The following is an 18492-nucleotide window of genomic DNA, read 5'->3' on the forward strand; positions in this document are numbered from 1 at the left end:
AATGATGCAGCAGTGAATAAAGCTGGCTTTGATTTAAACCACTTAGCCAGTAATCGTGGCAACAGCCATCTATCAAAGGTGAAAACTGCTTCACTTTGATCCTGCTCTGTAGACCATGATTTAGCATCAAAAAAAGGGGGCAGATCATAAAATACACTCTATTCCTCTTTTCTCCTGTGAAATTATACCTCGTAGTTGAAAATCAAAGGCCGAACCTTAGGCTCCACACTCTCCAAGACCTGCTCTTCTGCTTCATCTGGAACCCACACGCATTCCATTCACAGCCATTCCATCTTGTTCAACATAATCTCCCTTTGATTTCCCCGCCCCCCCTTTTCCTACATGTATCATGGTCCCTGAATCATAGTCCATTTCCTTACATGTTCACCTTCAGGAGGAGATGGAGTCGATTGACAATGTCAAGAGAAAGAAAAGAACTAAGACAGACAAGTCTAAGGTGCCCAATGGGGAGAGAGAAGGAAAGGTCCACATAGAAACGAAGACTGTTGTTGGTAAGCGACTGTGCTGGGGGCTGGGAGTTGTCATTGATAATCAGTGTGGATCCTATGGAACAAATTCTGTTCTGAGTCTCCTAGACCACCACGGCTACAACGGTTTTGTCATGTCAATGTCTCAGTAGACAGGGGCAGAGGAAACTGGCCTTGCCTAGAGACCTGTGATCACTGAGAGAGAGAATGATAACAATATGAGCACCTCTTTTCTGAGTACCCACTGCATTAGGAGCTCTGCATACATGATATCGTACCACCCCCACATCTTGATAAAAATATTATATACTATTCTACATTATTCACATATAGAACAACTACTATTACATCATGTAGTAGTTGAAGCTCAGAGAGTTTGGGTGACTGGCATAAGATCAAACAGATCCAACAGTATCATGGTCAACCCAGGGCCTGACCCTGCCATTTGATTCCAAACACATGCCATGACCACGGCCTCATGACCTAATAACTAAATCATCATCTGAGAAGTGGGCAGGGAGAGCATCTGAGAAGGGAACGGATGCAACCAGCTCAGAGTGATTACCCCAGCAACCATTTTTCTTACAAGGAATTCACATTCCTGTGCTTCCAAAGACTTTTATATATATATATATATATATATATATATATATATATATATATATATATATTAAAAAGTGCTCCTATTCTTCTCTGGCCACCTGCTTCAGAATGCCCTCCAAACAAATCAAAGGATATAAGAAAGGATGGCATTAAATAGTCTCCTGGGCCAGATTTATTTTCAAGATTTGCTTTTTTAAAGTCTTGCTGAGTCCATGTTGTTGTAGCCCATGGCTTGGATGGCAGTGGCAGAATTGGAAGAAGGAAATACTTGTGAGCCCCAGAGGAAGAGAACTTGGAGCCAGGAAGGCTTAAACTTTGCCAGGTTACAAAGCTGCCACCTCAAGCCAGCTTCTGGGGGCGTGACCACCCAGCTGTGTCCACAGGCCTCCCCTCTGGAGGTCTTGCCCCCACCATTGGTCAGGGTGAAACAGAACATTTTTAGTAGCAAGATTGCTGTATTATAGTTGATCCAAGTAGAATAAGGCAGTGTCTCAAAGGGTAGCCTGTGTACTACCCTTCTTAAAACATTTGGCATGGTTGTTAGAATGCAGATTCCTACCAAATCAGACTCTAGGAGTTGGAATCAGGAATCTGCATCCTATGAGATTCCATTGCACACTGGCGTGAAAAAGTTACTGGAGGCTTGGTTGGTGTGGCTCAGTGGTTGAGCATCGACCCATGAACCAGGAGGTCATGGTTCGATTCTCAGTCAGAGCACATGCCCAGGTTGTGGGCTCCATCCCCAGTGGAGCATGCAGGAGGCAGCCAATCAACGATTCTCTCTTATCATTGATGTTTCTCTCTCTCTCCCTTTCCCCTCCTCTCTGAAGAAAAAAAATATATATATATATATATATATATATATATATATATATATATGCTCTTTTGTGCTCGCTTTGGCAGCACATATACTAAAATTGGAACGATACAGAGAAGATTAGCATGGCCCCTGCACAAAGATGACATGCAAATTTGTGAAGCGTTCCATATTAAATATTAGTATATATACACTGAGTGGCCAGATTATTATGACTGGCCAGATTATTATGACCACCCCATCAATACTTCGTTGGGCCACCTTTTGCCTTCAATACTGCGGCGATTCTTCTTGGCATTGACTCCACGAGATGTTGAAAGGTGATGCGAGGAATCTGACACCATGCCTGATGAATAGCACTGTCCAGTTCTGTGAGATTTGATGGTTGTGGAACCGGCTGCCTGATGGCTCTTTTTAACTTCATCCCACAAATGCTCAATTGGATTGAGATCTGGTGATTGTGGGGGCCACCTAAGCAAGGTAAAGTCTCCCTCATGTTCTTGAAACCACTCCTGCACAATACGAGCACGGTGGCATGGCGCATTGTCTTATTGGAAGAAGCCATCTCCATTGGGATATGCCATCAACATGATAGGATGAATTTGATCAGCAACAATACTTAGGTATGTTGTGCTATTCAGACGTTTATAATGATCTGGCCCTCTAGCAACTTCAGCGTGAAATTATAGCTAATTTGCCTACAAACGTCAGGTGGTCATAATAATCTGGCCACTCAGTGTGTGTGTGTGTGTGTGTGTGTGTTTTATATATATATTTTTGTATATATATTTGTTTTATATATAAAACAAAGTTACTGAAAAGGATGCATAGAGATCATGTTTACTTAGCCACACCTCTGTCCCTGACTCTTCTCACCCAGGAAAGTCAAAGGACCCAAAGGCTAAAAAGAAACCAGAGCTAGTTCCCAAAGGAAAACAATCAGGCGTCAAAAGGAAAAGGGCACAGAAGGAAAGGAGCCGGGAAACAGCAGCGGAGCTGAGGGGGCCTGATGTCTCCGACGCCCAGGGAAGAGAAGAAGGCACCCCAGACAGAGGTTTCCTTCCTTCGGGCTTTGATGGAGAGGAGCCGTGGCTTTCTCCCAGAGCTGATGCTCAGGAGAGCCAGGTTTCAATAGACGGAAGATCACCACCCACCCCGACTGTGACTGTCACAGGAAACACGGAATCAGAAGAAGACAGAAGCCACGGGGATCCTCCGAAGGTAGGACCCAATGTCGCTCTGGCCAGAGGGACTTCTGTCCTCACAGGTGCAACGGAGAGGTGGGGAAACTGCCCACATTCTACTGCCGTTACAGAAACGGCTCGACTGCAGAATGGTTTCCTTATTAGGCTTTGGTGCCTACTGACTTTCTGAAGAAGCCACACCTGGTCAAAGTCATAGGGTGGCAAAGGCCCTCTGCAATGATGTATTCTGAGGCTCCCCAACTTCCAGGGCATGTACCCCCACCTTAAAGAGCAGGAAGTTGGCACAGGAGCCATCTGTAAGGGGTACAGGCCTCACAGTTACAAGGAAAGGTGGGTTCAGGACATCAGAGCCCAGCACATATTCTTGACTTGGCCTGAAGCTCATGCCTTGCTTGCCTCCAAAGGCGATGGAGATACCTCCTTTCTAGTATGCTTTTCAGGGCCCACAGCTGGCCCACAGGCGGCTCCCACACACCTGCCTTTACAGGGTGCTTTTGCATGTCAGAGCCACTTCGTTCCAGGGGCCTTGATTCCAATGTCAAGTATTTAAGAGAAAAACTAAGTGAGTATAAGGAAAATTACCCTTGAAAATCCCTGCAATTAACCAAAAGTAATACCTGCCAGGTACATCTCTCAATAAGACCAAAATAGCCAATATTTCCTCAGCTATTCCTTCCACTGAGGTGAAAGTGCTGAACTGCATTTAAAAATATTATACCCCCAAAAAAGTTTCTTTAAACTCTACAAAAACACCCAGTTGAACCCCTGTGGTTAAACTTGCCTACGTTACATGCATATGGTACAACTCTGCTGAATCTCATTTGATCTTTACAGCCACACTTTTAGGTATGATTAGTTCCACTTTACAGACCTAGAAACTGAGGCTTGAAGGAGCTAAAAGTCTGTTGCCAGGATTATACAACCATTGAGTGGTAGAGCCAAGGCTTAAACCCAGGTCCTTTGACTCCAAAATCAGAACTCTTGTCACTATTTTAAATTATTATGTATTTATTTTATGGCCCATGGTCTTCCAAAAAGGATTTCAGAAAGATGTTTGCTCTATAGGTCTTAGTCCTCCCAGCTGCCTAGGTTACAGAATTCCGCTCTACACAGCAGATGGAAATTTCAAACTGTATGCAGAACTTTTCTGGGCCTGCTGGATTATCAGAATTTCTTAGATTTTTTTTGTCAACCCGTCGCTCCATGCTGCCTCTGCAAAGGCTAAAAGCGAGGAAGTTTCACCCCAAGTTGGATACACATGGAAGAGTTGCCTTTCGAGCTTCTCCTCATGGGCATATTTCTGACAAAGGGGCAGCAGGGAGAAAAAAGAACCTTTCATGGAAAAAGTGGGTTTGTCTGGAATGAAATGTGAGTCTGACCCATCTATACCTAAGACTGCCCCTGGTGAAGAGCCTTTATCTAGAATCTGGGGTACTCAGCCCTGGCTTCATCAGAGACACTCTTTAAAACCCTAAATATGATCATTTCATTGAATTGGGTGGGGCCTTGGTCTCAGGTAATTTTTCAAACCTCCTCAGGTGATTCTGTTGTGCAGCTGGGGGTGAGAAGGCTAGACATACAAACATTCTGTGCCAAACATTATGTTGACACTTTCACTCTCCAGTTAATCCCAATCATGTCCCCAAGAGAAAGATGGTATCAAAGAAATGAAGCTGTGGTCTCCAAATCTTGAAGCAAGCAAGAGAGAGACTTGCACCCAGGTCAGTCCGGTCCCAGAGCCCACGCTGGTGGCAGCAGTTTATGCAGCTGAGGTCAGAGTGTGGACACAACTTAATGATTCCATCTCAGAACGGAGACGACCTCATCTGGGGCAGAGGGGGCTCGCTGCTGAAACAAGCTCCCCGTAGTCCTTCGCATTAAGAACTCTCTGGTTCCTTAGGCTCTCCTGGCCAAGAGGGAGCAGGAGAAAGCTCTCTGGGACAGGCAGCGAGCAGAAAGGGCCGAGATGAGACGGCTGGAGGTGGAGAGGAAGAGAAGGGAGCAGGAGGAGCAGAGACGGCTCCGGCAGGAGCAGCTGGAGAGGGCAGAGAAGATGGAGGAGGAGCTGGAGCTGGAGCAGCGCCGCCGCGCAGAGGAGATCCGGTGGGTCCAGCCGCAGCCCGGGGCCATGGCCACGTTAAGAAGCAGAAGGAAAAGGCCATGTTAAGGGTTGATGTTGGTTCTGCAGCTCATGCCCCGAAGTAAAGCAGCGTGTCTCATTTTGCTCTATCCCCAGCTAGACTAGGAATAACCTGGACCAGAGAAAATATGCAGCGTGTTGGTCATTAGGGGTTACTGTAGGTCCACGGGGCCTTCCAGGCAGGGCTCTGCGATTCAGTCAAGAAAACATTTGTTGAGCTCTGCCCACATTGTCTGCTTTACACGAGACCTGTTCATGGGCCTTGACTCCATTCAATCTTCATAGCAACCCTGTGAGATGGGAGTTTTAAAATCCGTGTTATGAAAGTGGGAAAGGAAGTTCTGGGAACTTAAGGCCCTCACCCCAGAGCACAGAGCTGTGCTGAAACAGCAGGGCTTCTAGTTCCAGGCTTCGCTTCCCCGGGGGAAAACCGAGTCCCCTCTGAGGGGGATGTTCCACGTGGCCTGCAGCGCCTACGAGGATGCCCGTTTTTCCTGCCATTTCCCTGATCATCTTGTGTTTTCTCAGCTTGAGGACACACAAACAAGAGGAGGAGCGGCAGCGGCAGGAGGAGGAGGAGAGAGAGCAGTGGCTCCAGCTGCAGGCGGCCCAGGAGAGGGCCCGGCAGCAGCAGGAGGAGTTCCAGAGGAGGCTGCAAGCGCTGCAGAGGAAGAAGCAGCAGGAGGAAGCCGCGCGAGCTGGTGAGGGGGTTCTGGATCGCTCTGCCCCTCCTGTCCCTCTGGGCAGAAGCATCTTTCTCCCACTTCGGGTGTTCATTGCACCTCCCAGGAGCTGCGCCTATCCTGGCTGAGTGTGTGAAGCACTGTAAATGTATGAGCTATTTTCTTTCCAAGATAACTGAAATAAATGTGTGACTATAGTGAGTTGAGATAGATTTAAAAAAAAAAAAAAAAACTCATTTGAGGAAATGACTCTTGGCTCCTGCTCTGAACTCAGGAATCCCCTGAACAGAGAGACTCAGCCCTTCCCATTGCCCTTTGCATGCTGCTCAGGAGCTGCCTGAATTAGAGGGAGCCCAGCTCCCAGCTTCCTTCCCCAGCAGATGGAAACACTCAAACCTCTGGATAGCTTCAGGGCAGCCTTTCAGGTGCTGATGTGGGCAATCTCTACAGCCTCCTCACTTTTGAGAAGGGAAAGAAACTTCTGCATCTGGCACATTTTGGACTGGACAGTCCAGCTGAATAAGCACCAAGTTTTTCCAGACCCTGACCCGATCCCCACTCCTCAACCCATCTGCATACCACCTCAGGAGACCACTAGGCTCTGGAAAATTCTCCCCCAAGGCTTCGTGTTCCTTGCACAGTGTACTGCACATAGTAGGTGCTTGATTGTGTACTCTCAGTCAGTTCACCCTCAGGGAAGCCCCAGAGGACCTGGCAGGCTGCTGGAGGGTAAGCTGCCGCACTTCTCCTGGGGAATCCCGGGGAGCCACAGGCTGGAGGTGGGTCCGAGAACTGTGTTCCCCAAGAGAGACCCCTGCTGAGACCAGCCCCTTTTCTATGCGGCAGAGGCAGAGCAGCAAAGGCAGCAGGAACTGGAAATGAAGCTGGCGGAGGAACACAGGCGCCTGGTGGAAATGGCTGAAGAAGAGCGGCTAGAGTACCAACGGCGGCAGCAGGAGGCAGAGGAGAAGGCTCGGCTGGCGGCGGAGGAGAGGAGGCAAAAGGAAGAGGAAGCAGCAAGGCTGGCTCTGGAGAAAGCCATGAAAGAAACCCACGAACGAGCCAGGTACTGGGTGCGTGGGCAGCAGTTACGTCCGGGGGTTGTTCACCGGCTTCGCTGCCGGGTGCTGGTGCTGGCACCGCCCTCGGGCAAGTGAAGTTTTCCCACCCTCCTGAGCAGTTTGAAAGAACTACAGGACAGTCTTTCGCTACCATGTCAGAATTTCTTCAGGGCTTACAGAACTTGTATTGAAGCTGGGAGTTCAGAGATGATCCCAGCCTCTGGTTTACAGATGAGAAAAACAAGGCCCAAAAGCAGGAAGGATCTTGATCAGGGCCAGAGGGTGAGTTAGGGGCAGTGCCAGGACCAGATGGAAAACACTCCCCCCTCCCCCGAGTCTGAACCACCTGCCTTTCTCAAGAAGTATTTATTGGGAACAGAGACACCGCTTTGGATACTGGGAATTCAGGAGTTAGGAAGAGCTGTCTCTTCTACCATGCCGTTTACCTGCTAGGGGAGGGGGCGGTGGGTTGGCAACATACCCTAAGCAAATCTATTTATAATTTAGCTGGCAATAAATGCTATACAGAAAAAAATTTAAACCTCTGATAGGATTGCAGGAGCCTTAGTTTAGATTGGTTGGCCAAGGCAAGACCTCTCAGATATATCAGGTGAAATCTGAATGACATGGACTTAGCCACATAATCATCTAGGAGAAAAGTATTTCAGCAGGTAAACCGGAAGTGCAAAGAGCCAAAGAAAGGAATGAGACTGGCATGTTAGAAGCATCAAAGAAAGTCGGCGTGGCTGGAAGGAAGTGAACAAGGCACAAAGAATACCTCCAGAGGAGGCTGGCGAGAGAGACCCAAACCAGATCACAAGGGCGTCAGGAGAAAAGGCACAGAACCAGTCATCAGGGGCCAGTGGCATTGCCCCCTTTACTCTCATACAATAGTAATGCTCAGTGCGTCTTTCTGATAATAGGATCTCTTGGGTAATACGGTTTTAATCAACTCTCTAAGCTGCATATAACCTAATGCTCTTTAGGAGACCAGAGAGAGAAGGCAGCCAGTATTCTATTTCAAGGTTTCCCACCTAACCTTGAGTTGTTCCTCTCTTGGACTTGCCTCATCTGTTGTGTGAAGTACAAAATGGATCTTTGGTGAAATCTTGATTCAATTTCAAAATTACATATTCCACATGTCATAGCAGTAGGGCTGGATTCGTAAGTATTGAGACCAAAAGCAAGCTATTGGAGTTCCAATTTTTCACAAAAAGAAAACTGACAGGTCATCTGAGGGGCAGTTGAGCAGTTTTGTAAGGCTTCATCATGAGCAAACAGCTGAAAACAGAACACCGAGCAGTAAAGGGTGTGAGTAGAGCTTCACTCCAGGGTTAGAATTTAGTGCCAATTGCCTATATTTCCTCTTCACTGTGATACTGGCTCAGGTACTTTAATTTCTCCGGCCCGTTTTTCCTCCTAAAATAAGGGAGTCCCTTCCAGCAATACAAGTTTAAGAACTGAAAATTACGCCTTTCCTTTTACTTTCCCAGTAGGAAGCTCATAATACCAAAAACCTCATATGTATCTAAATGAACAGAGTATGATGCAAGATGCACACTAAAATGCAAGATCAGTAGTCCCAAGTCTTATTGATCACTAAAATCCAAAGTTCTTCTACTAGCTTCTAAGGACCATTTCCAGGATGTTTAATCAGTATTGGGATTTTGGGTGGGGTTGTCTCCTTAGGCAAAAGTCTGCTTTGAGGAAACATCTTCATTTCTATCAAGAACTCCACAAGGAAGCCAATGGCCTACAGTGGGCACACAGCATTTCCAGACCATGGGTCTACTCTTACTTCCAGTTCCTACAAATACCCAGACCTTAAGGCTAGAAGAAAACTAAAAAGTAAGTTGGGAGGTGGTAAAAGAAAGAGAAACTTCCTTCTATAATGATGTTCCATATTGAACCCAGTTAGTTCCATCTCATCTTGTTCACCTCAACCCACACCTAACTTCATCCCATTCCCAACAATCCTCCCTGCCACGAATACTTTACTCAATCCAGTTAAACTCTTCACTTATCTAAATCCTTTACCCTCTCTAGCATCACATGAATTCAATTCAGAAGCTTTGGTGCCTAAAATTGACCCAAAATTTCATAATTTGTTTGCATTTCAGGAAATTTCAGTTAGTAAGGCACTAACATAATCTTAGGCTAGTCCAAATACTTCATTTTCATTAAAGTGTGAAAAAGTTGCAAGTAAATGGAAATTCTGTAATGCAGATTCTGATTTAGCTAAGAGCAGCTCATTCATATATTAAGAATTTTATTATATTGTCTTTATAAAGCAAAACCACATCCACTTCATCCTAAAAATCTAATGTCTATTTAAAACAAGGTAATAATTGATAAATGTTCATTTGAGCAATATGAGCTGCTTTGTGAGAGTAATCTCACACCCTCAAAGTATAGATTCTAGAACTGCACTGTCCAATAAACCATGTGGCTATTTAAATGTAAGTTAAAACACTCAATTCTCCAGTCACACTAGCCACAACTCAAGTGCTCAAAAACCACATGTGGCTTACTGGCTACCATACTGAACAGCACAAATATAGAACATTTTCATCATCACAGAAAATTCTATTGGACAGCACTGTTTTAGAACCCTGAAAATTAACAAATTTTAAGGTTTGCTCCCACCTGTGATTTGAAGAATAAACCACAGACGTAATTGTCCCATTTTTTAAAAATCACACTATCACTATCTAGGATTGATCATGGAATAATTATGAAAGAGGATGAAAGAGCCTCAGCAAAGATCTACAAAAGGATACCAAAGCAAGCATTATCTGAACCTGAACTTTCCCACAAATTCCCTTTGCCCTATGCTATACTTCATGTCCACAGCTGAAAAACTTAGTATTTGCAGGGGACTCCCTCAAATTTCCCACTAATGCCTGTAAGGTACTTGCTTTCTACAGGAACTGCACTTCTACAATCCAGAAGTCAAACATAATTTTGATTCTGTATTGCTGTGTTGTTGAACTTATTAGACTTGATACTTATGTAAAATAGCAATAAAATGACCCAAACATTGGCTATTAGTCATAGCGAATTTAAATGTCATGCACTTCTTAACTTTGTTGACACTACTTACACATTTACTCATTCATTCATTCATTCATTCATTAATACTTTATCAGATGAAAAAGGAGTATCTCAAGTAATTTAACCAAGAACAGAAGAACACTCAAGGAAAACATCCCTGTCATGGAAATTACCATTACTGACTTTATTTTCTTTCTTCCTTTTACAAATTTAGGATGTTGCAGTCAAGCACTATGTAAAGCGGCTACACTAAATGTTCTTCAAGCTCCCATCCAAATCTGATATGCTATTAAATGATTGCTGTGAAAGGCCTATTTTATCAACATTACTACACCAGATAAGCACATTTTAACCATAGCAGAATGCATTGCATTTAGAAGAATCCAATTAACTGCAATCAAAATAGTTATTTCCCAGTAGCTAAGCTCTACTACCTAAGTGCTGAGATCCTTCACAGATGCAAACAAAAATAAGATACCAAACTACATATTCATGTATTCTGGATAGCTCAAATAGCCTATCAGGTTTGTTACTCGGGCCTGATACAAATATGCAACTCAGTGAATATTTTCTACAATGGGTCTAATTTCTAATCACTGTTGAATATACAGTAATGTAATAAATGCCAGGTGATGCTCTAAAAGCTCTAATTTACCTAGACTATACATGTATAATACAAATCATTTTTCAGGTAGGGCTAAATATAGGTTTATAAGGCAAGCCAATTATTTTTCAACAGGTGACCTGGTTAGGGAATTTATAACAATTTATAAAATGCATTAGAGATAGGTTTTATTTGCTCTTCTCAAATGTTCAGATGGCATTCTATCTGGGATAACATGAAACTGGATTACGTGTTTGCACAGATATACTAAATTCTGTGATTTATTAAACAGTTAGGAGGTTAGCCAGCTGGTGTGCTCAGTGGTTGAGCATTGACCCAGGAACTAAGAGGTCATGGCTCAATTCCTGGTCAGGGCACAGGATTGATCCCCAGTAAGGGGCGTGCAGGAGGCAGCAAATCGATGTCTCCCCTCTCTCTAAAAAAATCAATAAAAATAAATAAAACTTAAAAGGTTAAGCTCTCTAATAGAAACTAATTTGGTATTTTAAGTTTAAATATGTAAGATATAAGGAAATGAAAGAAAAATAAACAAAATATACCAAACCTTAAGCAGAGAACATTTGGTTAGAGGAAAAACTGAAATTATCGATATAAATCAATTAAGAATTTTTGACGTGCCCATTTATTCAACATGACTGGGTAAGTGTCATATATATGCACCATACAGAAATATCAAGTTTTAAAAACACACACAGAACACTGAGCATTTAAGAAGGTATTGTGGCCTTAATTAAATCCCTAATTCAGAAGGCACTTCAGTAACTTTCAGTGCTTCAAAGTCACAATCATCACTGTACAGTACTGAAGAAAAATTTATTTGTTCCATATACAAACAATAATTTCCAGTATTATGCAAGAAAATCTTGTTTCGGCCATTTTTTTTCTTTCTATACAATAAAAATAAAATGGAACATTAATAAGATTTTTACAAACATTTTGTTTATTTTAATGAAGCTGGTACAGACAATGTCCATTTAAAACCCAAATCCCAGGCCAAAAAGTACAAATAAAATCAAAAAGAGCAGTGTTCTGTTGCACACACTTCTGCATGAATAACTTTAACTGCTAATGAAAATTAAAACTTTTCTGGGATCTTCTGACAAGATTTTCCTTTACTCTTAAAATGCTTTCTCTTCAGTGAAGCCATCTTTGGAGTTAGTCTTTACTCTCACCTCATCTGTCATCTTGACTCCAACCTGATATTCCTCTTTCTTTTGGTCCAGACCTTCAGATTTTAAAAGTAGCTTCAAGCTGAGAAAAGGTCATTTTTCCACAGTTCAGTTCTCTGAAAAACTTCCACCTCCCACTGAAAGTCATAGTCCAGGAGTGAAGCAATCACACGCTAGAACTTCAGGGCCAATTAGAAGTCATTATGAACACTTGCATTGGTCGACCTTATTTATCACAAGCCTGAAAATGCACAGTCCTGAAAAAGGTGGCCTCCCTGTGCACACACGTCATATTTCAAAGGGAGAGGGCACTATGAGGAGGCTGACATTTGATCACCAAAAATCAGCACAATGAAAACCAACAATAATGAATAATGGGCACGAGAATTCAAATTACCAGATGTTTTAAAGAGATGGGGGCATCAGTTTTCAATTCCATTTTAACACCACATTACAAAAGAACTATTTTTAAAAATAAAAAAGGATTGAGGGAAAAGAAAAGAAAATAAAAAGAGTATCTAAACCGTTGAATGACCCCCTGTTTGTTCCTGATAAACTTCAATCACATCTTCTTCCTCCATTCCCAGCTGTAAGAGAAAAGAAAAATATTTTAGAATATAAAAGCACTGTTTTTTTAATTGGCTGCAATTATGTGGCCACAGTTTTAAAGAAAAAAGGATACAGAGGTGATCCAAGTTACACTGTTCTAAGACTAAGTAAGAGTCCTGGTTCCTTTAATCTAAGGACACAGAGATGTGTCAATAAAGTCATTTATTATTTTGCTTAATCAATTTCATTTCCCAGCTTATTCACCATATAAAACTTAAGTGTTTATTGAACAGGACCTTAAAGGAGTTTAAAATCTAATGGAACATGTATTTAATCATTTAAATAAGCCTGCCAGAGAGGCTCAGTTGGTTGAGCATCATCCTATACACCAAAAAGTTGCTGGTTCTATTTCCGGTCAGGACACATACCAGGACTGCAAGTTCAATCCCAGGTCAGGGCATGTACAAAAGGCAATCGATTGATGTTTCTCTCTCACATTGATGTTCTCTCTCTCTCTCTCTTTCCCTTTCTCTCTCTAAACATCTCCTCTGGTGAGGATTAAAAAATAATAATAGTTTGCTGGGCCAGTGTGGCTCAGTAGTTGAGTATTGACCTATGAACCAGGAGGTCACGGTTCAATTCCCAGTCAGGGCACATGCCCAGGTTGCAGCTCAACCCCCAGTAGGGGGTATGCAGGAAGCAGCCAATTGAAGTTTCTCTCTCATCAATGTTTCTATCTATCACTCTCCTTTCTCCTCTCTCTAAAATCAATAAAAACTTTTTTTTTTTTACACAAAATTAACACCACCCATAAAGGGCTTCATGTGCTCCAGATACTACACCCTGAGAAAGACACATCATCAATTATGTAGTATTGCATCCAAAAATGCATAACCCGCCCTAACCGGTTTGGCTCAGTGGATAGAGCGTCGGCCTACGAACTCAAGGATCCCAGGTTCGATTCCGGTCAAGGGCATGTACCTTGGTTGCGGAAACAATCCTGGTGGGGAGTGTGCAGGAGACAGCTGATCGATGTTTCTCTCTCATTGATGTTTCTAATTCTCTCTCCCTCTCTCTTCCTCTCTGTAAAAAATCAATAAAATATATTCAAAAATGCATAGCCTGAATCCAGGACTTTCTGGAAAACAACTGATTTGTATTCCTTAAAATTATAAATGTAATGGAAGACAAAGAATAGCTGAGGAAATGTTCTAAATTAAAGATGACTAAAAAGGCACTTGAGTAAAATATGTTGACATGGAACTGGACAGGAGAAAATTTATTATAACAGACATAATTGGGACAAATGACAAAATTAGTTTGTAGCTTAAAGTATTCTAATAGTATTAGTGTCCTGAATTTGATTAACAGTACTGTGGTTACATAAAATATACTTGTTCTTAAGAAATACACACTAAAATATTAAGTAGTAAAATATAAACAAATAAATAAAATATTAAGTAGTAAATGGTCATGGCTCATGCAACCTACTCCCAAGTGGTTCAAGGGATATATATATGTACACTTATACATGGGAGGGAGGGGAAGAGAGGGAAGAATTAATAAGCAAAGGTGGAACGCTATTAAAACAGGTGAATCTAGGTGGGAGAATGTAAAATTTTTTTGTACTACTCTTGCAACTTTTCTGTAAGTTGAAAATTATTTCAAAATAAAAACTTTTAGCCGAAACCGGTTTGGCTCAGTGGATAGAGCGTCGGCCTGCGGACTGAAAGGTCCCAGGTTCGATTCCGGTCAAGGGCATGTACCTGGGTTGCGGGCACATCCCCGGTGGGGGATGTGCAGGAGGCAGCTGGTCGATGTTTCTCTCTCATCGATGTTTCTGACTCTCTATCTCTCTCCCTTCCTCTCTGTAAAAAATCAATAAAATATATTAAAAAAAAAAAAAAAAAAACTTTTAAAAAGCCCTAGCTGGTGTGGCTCAGTAGATAGAGTGTCGGCCTGTGGACTGAAAGGTCCTGGGTTCAATTCCGGTCAAGGGCACATACCTGTGTTGCGGACTCAATCCCCTGTAGGAGGTGTGCAGGAGGCAGCCGATCAATGATTTTCTCTCATCATTGATATTTCTCTCTCTCCCTTTCCCTTCCTCTCTGAATTCAATAAAAATATGTTTTTTAAAAAAAAAACTTTAAAAAAGATGGAGACATGTTAAAAAGAACACAGACACCAACCGGAAGGGGCCCTCGCTGGCCAATAACCCAAGAAGAATCTTCAGTTTTAAAGTATTTCCCCACAATTAAAAAGAAAAAATGGTAACTTTACAATGAATAAATCTGGCAGTTACCACCTTAAGTTACCAAAGTTAGTATTACCCCCAACAAGACAATGGTCACCATGTACTTCCTGGTGTGATGTACTCTCCAGTACACAGCTTCACTCTGTGCCACGCATACCAAAAATAAAAACTGAATCTAATAATGAAGAAATGTCAGACAAATCCAAACTGAAGGAATATATAAACAAAACAAACCAGGTTATATGATAAAACAAAGACACAGAAGCACTTAAAAACATAAATCAAGGTGACATAGCCAAATATATTAATATATACTAAGTTTCTGTATCAAGTTCTCGAAATAGGTAAATAGTCAAAATCAAGTCCTGGCCAGGCAAGTGCACCAAATGGTTGCCAGTTCCATTCCCAGTGAGGGTACATGCCTGGATGCAGACTGGATCCCCGGTAGGGGGTTGCAAGAGGCAGCCAATCGATGCTTCCCTCTCACACTGATGTTTCTCTCTCTCCCTCTCCCGCTTTGCCTCTAAAATTCAGTAATAAACTTTTTTTAAAAAAGTCAAAATCAGCCGAAACCGGTTTGGCTCAGTGGATAGAGCGTCGGCCTGCGGACTGAAAGGTCCCAGGTTCGATTCCGGTCAAGGGCATGTACCTGGGTTGTGGGCACATCCCCAGTGGGAGATGTGCAGGAGGCAGCTGATCGATGTTTCTCTCTCATCGATGTTTCTAACTCTCTATCTCTCTCCCTTCCTCTCTGTAAAAAATCAATAAAATATATTTTAAAAAATAAATAAAAAAATAATTAAAAAAGTCAAAATCAAACCATAAAGGTCACCATCACCATGAAAGTGTATCAGAAATCTGCCAAATCAGAGGACCATCTGTCCATCTTCAAAAAGACAGTGTGTGTCTTCTGACAGCCTCATTTTACGTTCAACCTTTCTTTTTATTGGCACTTTGGAAGGCAACATATGGGAAGTTCAATTCAAAAGATTCTTTTTCTCTCTGACAAATGATATACCACTTAAATCAGAGACTATTCAAGAAGTGGGCAGTTTAGTAACAACAACAAAAAAGAAGTGGGCAGTTTAATACCAGTGAACCAAATCATTCAATGCAGAATTTAAAATTTTTCTTAACTCAAAGAAGACATTTTACTCACTTCTTTTGGAGTGTGATTATCAGCAATTCTCTGACCTTCAAAGAGAAACCTGAGTGAATTCATTGGAACTCCCTAAAAAGGCAAAAAAATATATATATAAATATGTATACATACAAATCTTAGAGGAAATAAGAACTTTGATGCACAAAAAGCAAACGTAAAAACTTTAACAGAACACACAGAACATAAAACTAGACAGCGAATCCTATCATAATCACAATTTATTGAGTGCTATTTGCTAGGTCCTCCCTGTTCCAAGTATTTGACCTACATAATCATAAATGTCTGTCACCTTATCTTCATTATACAGCTAGGGAATCAAAGGTATAGACAGGGTACAATAGCTAGCCAAAATTTAAGGCTAAATCTATTCTAAGCCTCTGCTCTGGACAACTATTTTATAGTTTCCTCTGAAATCTGTAAGCTAACATCTATCTATATCTATCATAATAAAAGCGTATATGCAAATCGACCAAACGACTAAAGAGCAGAACAACCGTTCAGACCTTCAGAACGGCTATGCTATGACATGCACTGGCACCAGGCAGGCCAGCCAAGGCAGGTGCAATGCGATTGGTCAGGGGGCCCCACCATCGCCCCATGATCGCCCCGCAGAGGGAGGCCCAGGCCACCCTCTGCAGGGCGATTGATGGGGGGGGGGCTCCGCAATCGATTGCCACGCAGGAGGCGGCCCAGGCCAGCCAAGCGATCACACCCCACACCTGTTGCCCGCAGAGGGAGGCGACCGGTGTATGTGGGGGGGGGGGGGGGGGGAGCAACGCCACACAGATGGCAAGCAGTGGCGGGGGCGGGGCCAGCTACTGGCTTCCGGGGGAAAGAAAGCCCCAAGAGGCCCTGATCACCGACCAGGCCTAGGGACCCTACCCAAGGGGTTCCAGATTGCGAGAGGACTCAGGCTGAGCTGAGAGGGACGGACACACACACACACACACACACACACACACACACCCCCGCCGCCGCCGTGCTCGTGCACCAGGCCCCTAGTGAAAGATAAAATCAAAAATTGGATGCGCACCCTTACTATCTTCCAGCTACACAAGCAAAACTGGTTTTAAAAGATTAAATCATAGACATTTGGTAAAGCACAGTAGCTATCCAGATAAGCTACAATAAACCTGTGATGGCATACAGAGCACTGTAAATATCACAAAAAATATTAAAATATATTTTTCTAATCATTTGTTAAACAAAATAGCTGTAAGGAGAGAAATGCTAATTTAAAGAGAAATAACTAATAAATACAAATCAAGAATTATTTATTTAGTCCATAAGTATTATGAAAGTCTTGCTCAACACCTAATATATTAAGATTTTCTGCTTAAACACCATCCCAAAAGCATCAAAAAATTAAAACTATCTTTCAATATGTACTATACCATAAGTATATAAGACCACATACACTTACCCTTCATTTCATTTTAAATTCTTTCCAGGGATATATTTTAAAAAATAAGTTCAGTCCTGACTGGTTTGGCTCAGTGGATAGAGTGTCGGCCTGCGGACCGAAGGGTCCCAGGTTCAATTCCTGTCAGGGGCATGTGCCCGGGTTGCGAGCACACCCCCAGTGGGGGGTGTGCAGGAGGCGCCTGATCGATGTCTCTCTCTCATCGATGTTTCTAACTCTCTATCCCTCTCCCTTCCTCTCTGTAAAAAACCAATAAAATATATTTAAAAAAAATAAATAAGTTTAACTGACAAAGGCAGAATATGCTTTGATTTTAATTTAATTATAGGATCTTTTTGAAAAAGAAGCATTATATTGTGCTGGGGTCAAAAAAGTTCCTATATGCCCTAGTCAGTTTGGCTCAGTTGACAGAGTGTTGGCCTGTGGACTGAAGGGTCCCGGGTTCGATTCTGGTCAAAGGCATATGCCTGGGTTGCGGGCTCGGTCCCTAGTAGGGGGCCTGAAGGAGGCAGCTGATCAATGATTCTCTCTCATCATTGATGTTTCTTCTCTCTCTCTCTCTCTCTCCCTTCCTTCCTCTCTGAAATCAATAAAAAAAATATATATTTTTAAAAGTTTATACACAAACCAATCAATAAATGTGAAATGGAGCTAGGCCAGCATGGCTCAGTGGTTGAGCATCAACCTATATATCAGGTCACAGTTTGATTACTGGTCAGGGCACATGCCCAGGTTATGGGCTCGATCCCCAATATGAGGCATGCAGGAGGCAGCCAATCAATGATTCTCTTTCATCATTGATGTTTCCCTCTCTTTCCTTTCTCTCTTCCTCTCTGAAATCAATAAAAAAGCATTAAAAAAAAACCGCTGAAAATGATTCTAAGTTGTTGTTATATTTTAATTATCTCCCCAAACCTAGCACCTTCCATAAACTTGAGCTTTGTAAATTACTTCTTTACTTTGTACTGTTTTTCCTCAATAATCAACATCCTGGTCTATAGATGGGGTAAAAAGACTATATAATTTTCTTCAGAATTGTTGTGAGGATTAAGTACAATGTTTCTTATTTCTGAGTACCTAGCACAGCACAGTTAATGCAAGTTCCTTTTCCCTGGTGAACACTCAATTTTAGCTTTCATCACCATTTTTACAAATGTGAACCAGTTGAGCCCCAATTAATAAGATTTTAATGGGTTTAACAATTAACATCAAGAACAGGAGAGAGATGTTAACTGTTTTACTTATCCTAACACCTAATT

The 18492-nt window shown here is 42.4% G+C and overlaps 2 protein-coding genes and 1 non-coding gene across 4 annotated transcripts in view; 2 read left to right on the top strand and 1 right to left on the bottom strand.

The window, feature by feature from the left end:
- KIAA2012 (KIAA2012 ortholog) overlaps positions 1-10014 on the top strand; it is a 94797-nt gene extending 84783 nt beyond the window's left edge. The window contains 6 exon segments of the mRNA XM_036320829.1: positions 395-512; positions 2789-3129; positions 5014-5216; positions 5782-5954; positions 6783-7002; positions 8687-10014. Of these exon segments, the coding sequence (XP_036176722.1) occupies positions 395-512; positions 2789-3129; positions 5014-5216; positions 5782-5954; positions 6783-7002; positions 8687-8825 (1194 nt within the window). The 3' untranslated portion in view covers positions 8826-10014.
- On the top strand, positions 1979-2085 carry LOC118662400. Its single transcript, XR_004969755.1, has one exon. It is a non-coding gene; the product is annotated as a U6 spliceosomal RNA (small nuclear RNA).
- A 1265-nt stretch (positions 10015-11279) lies between the features above and the next one.
- The window catches only part of SUMO1 (small ubiquitin like modifier 1), a 30077-nt gene continuing 22864 nt past the window's right edge, over positions 11280-18492 (bottom strand). For both annotated transcript variants that reach the window (XM_036319521.1, XM_036319522.1), the window contains exons 4-5: positions 15808-15879; positions 11280-12432 (exon numbers count right to left, since the gene is read on the bottom strand). In XM_036319521.1, the coding sequence (XP_036175414.1) occupies positions 12364-12432; positions 15808-15879 (141 nt within the window). In that variant the 3' untranslated portion in view covers positions 11280-12363. The remainder of the gene's footprint in view (positions 12433-15807; positions 15880-18492) is intronic.

This window comes from Myotis myotis, unplaced genomic scaffold (assembly GCF_014108235.1).
Source record: "Myotis myotis isolate mMyoMyo1 unplaced genomic scaffold, mMyoMyo1.p scaffold_m19_p_8, whole genome shotgun sequence".
NCBI classification, from domain to species: domain Eukaryota; kingdom Metazoa; phylum Chordata; class Mammalia; order Chiroptera; family Vespertilionidae; genus Myotis; species Myotis myotis.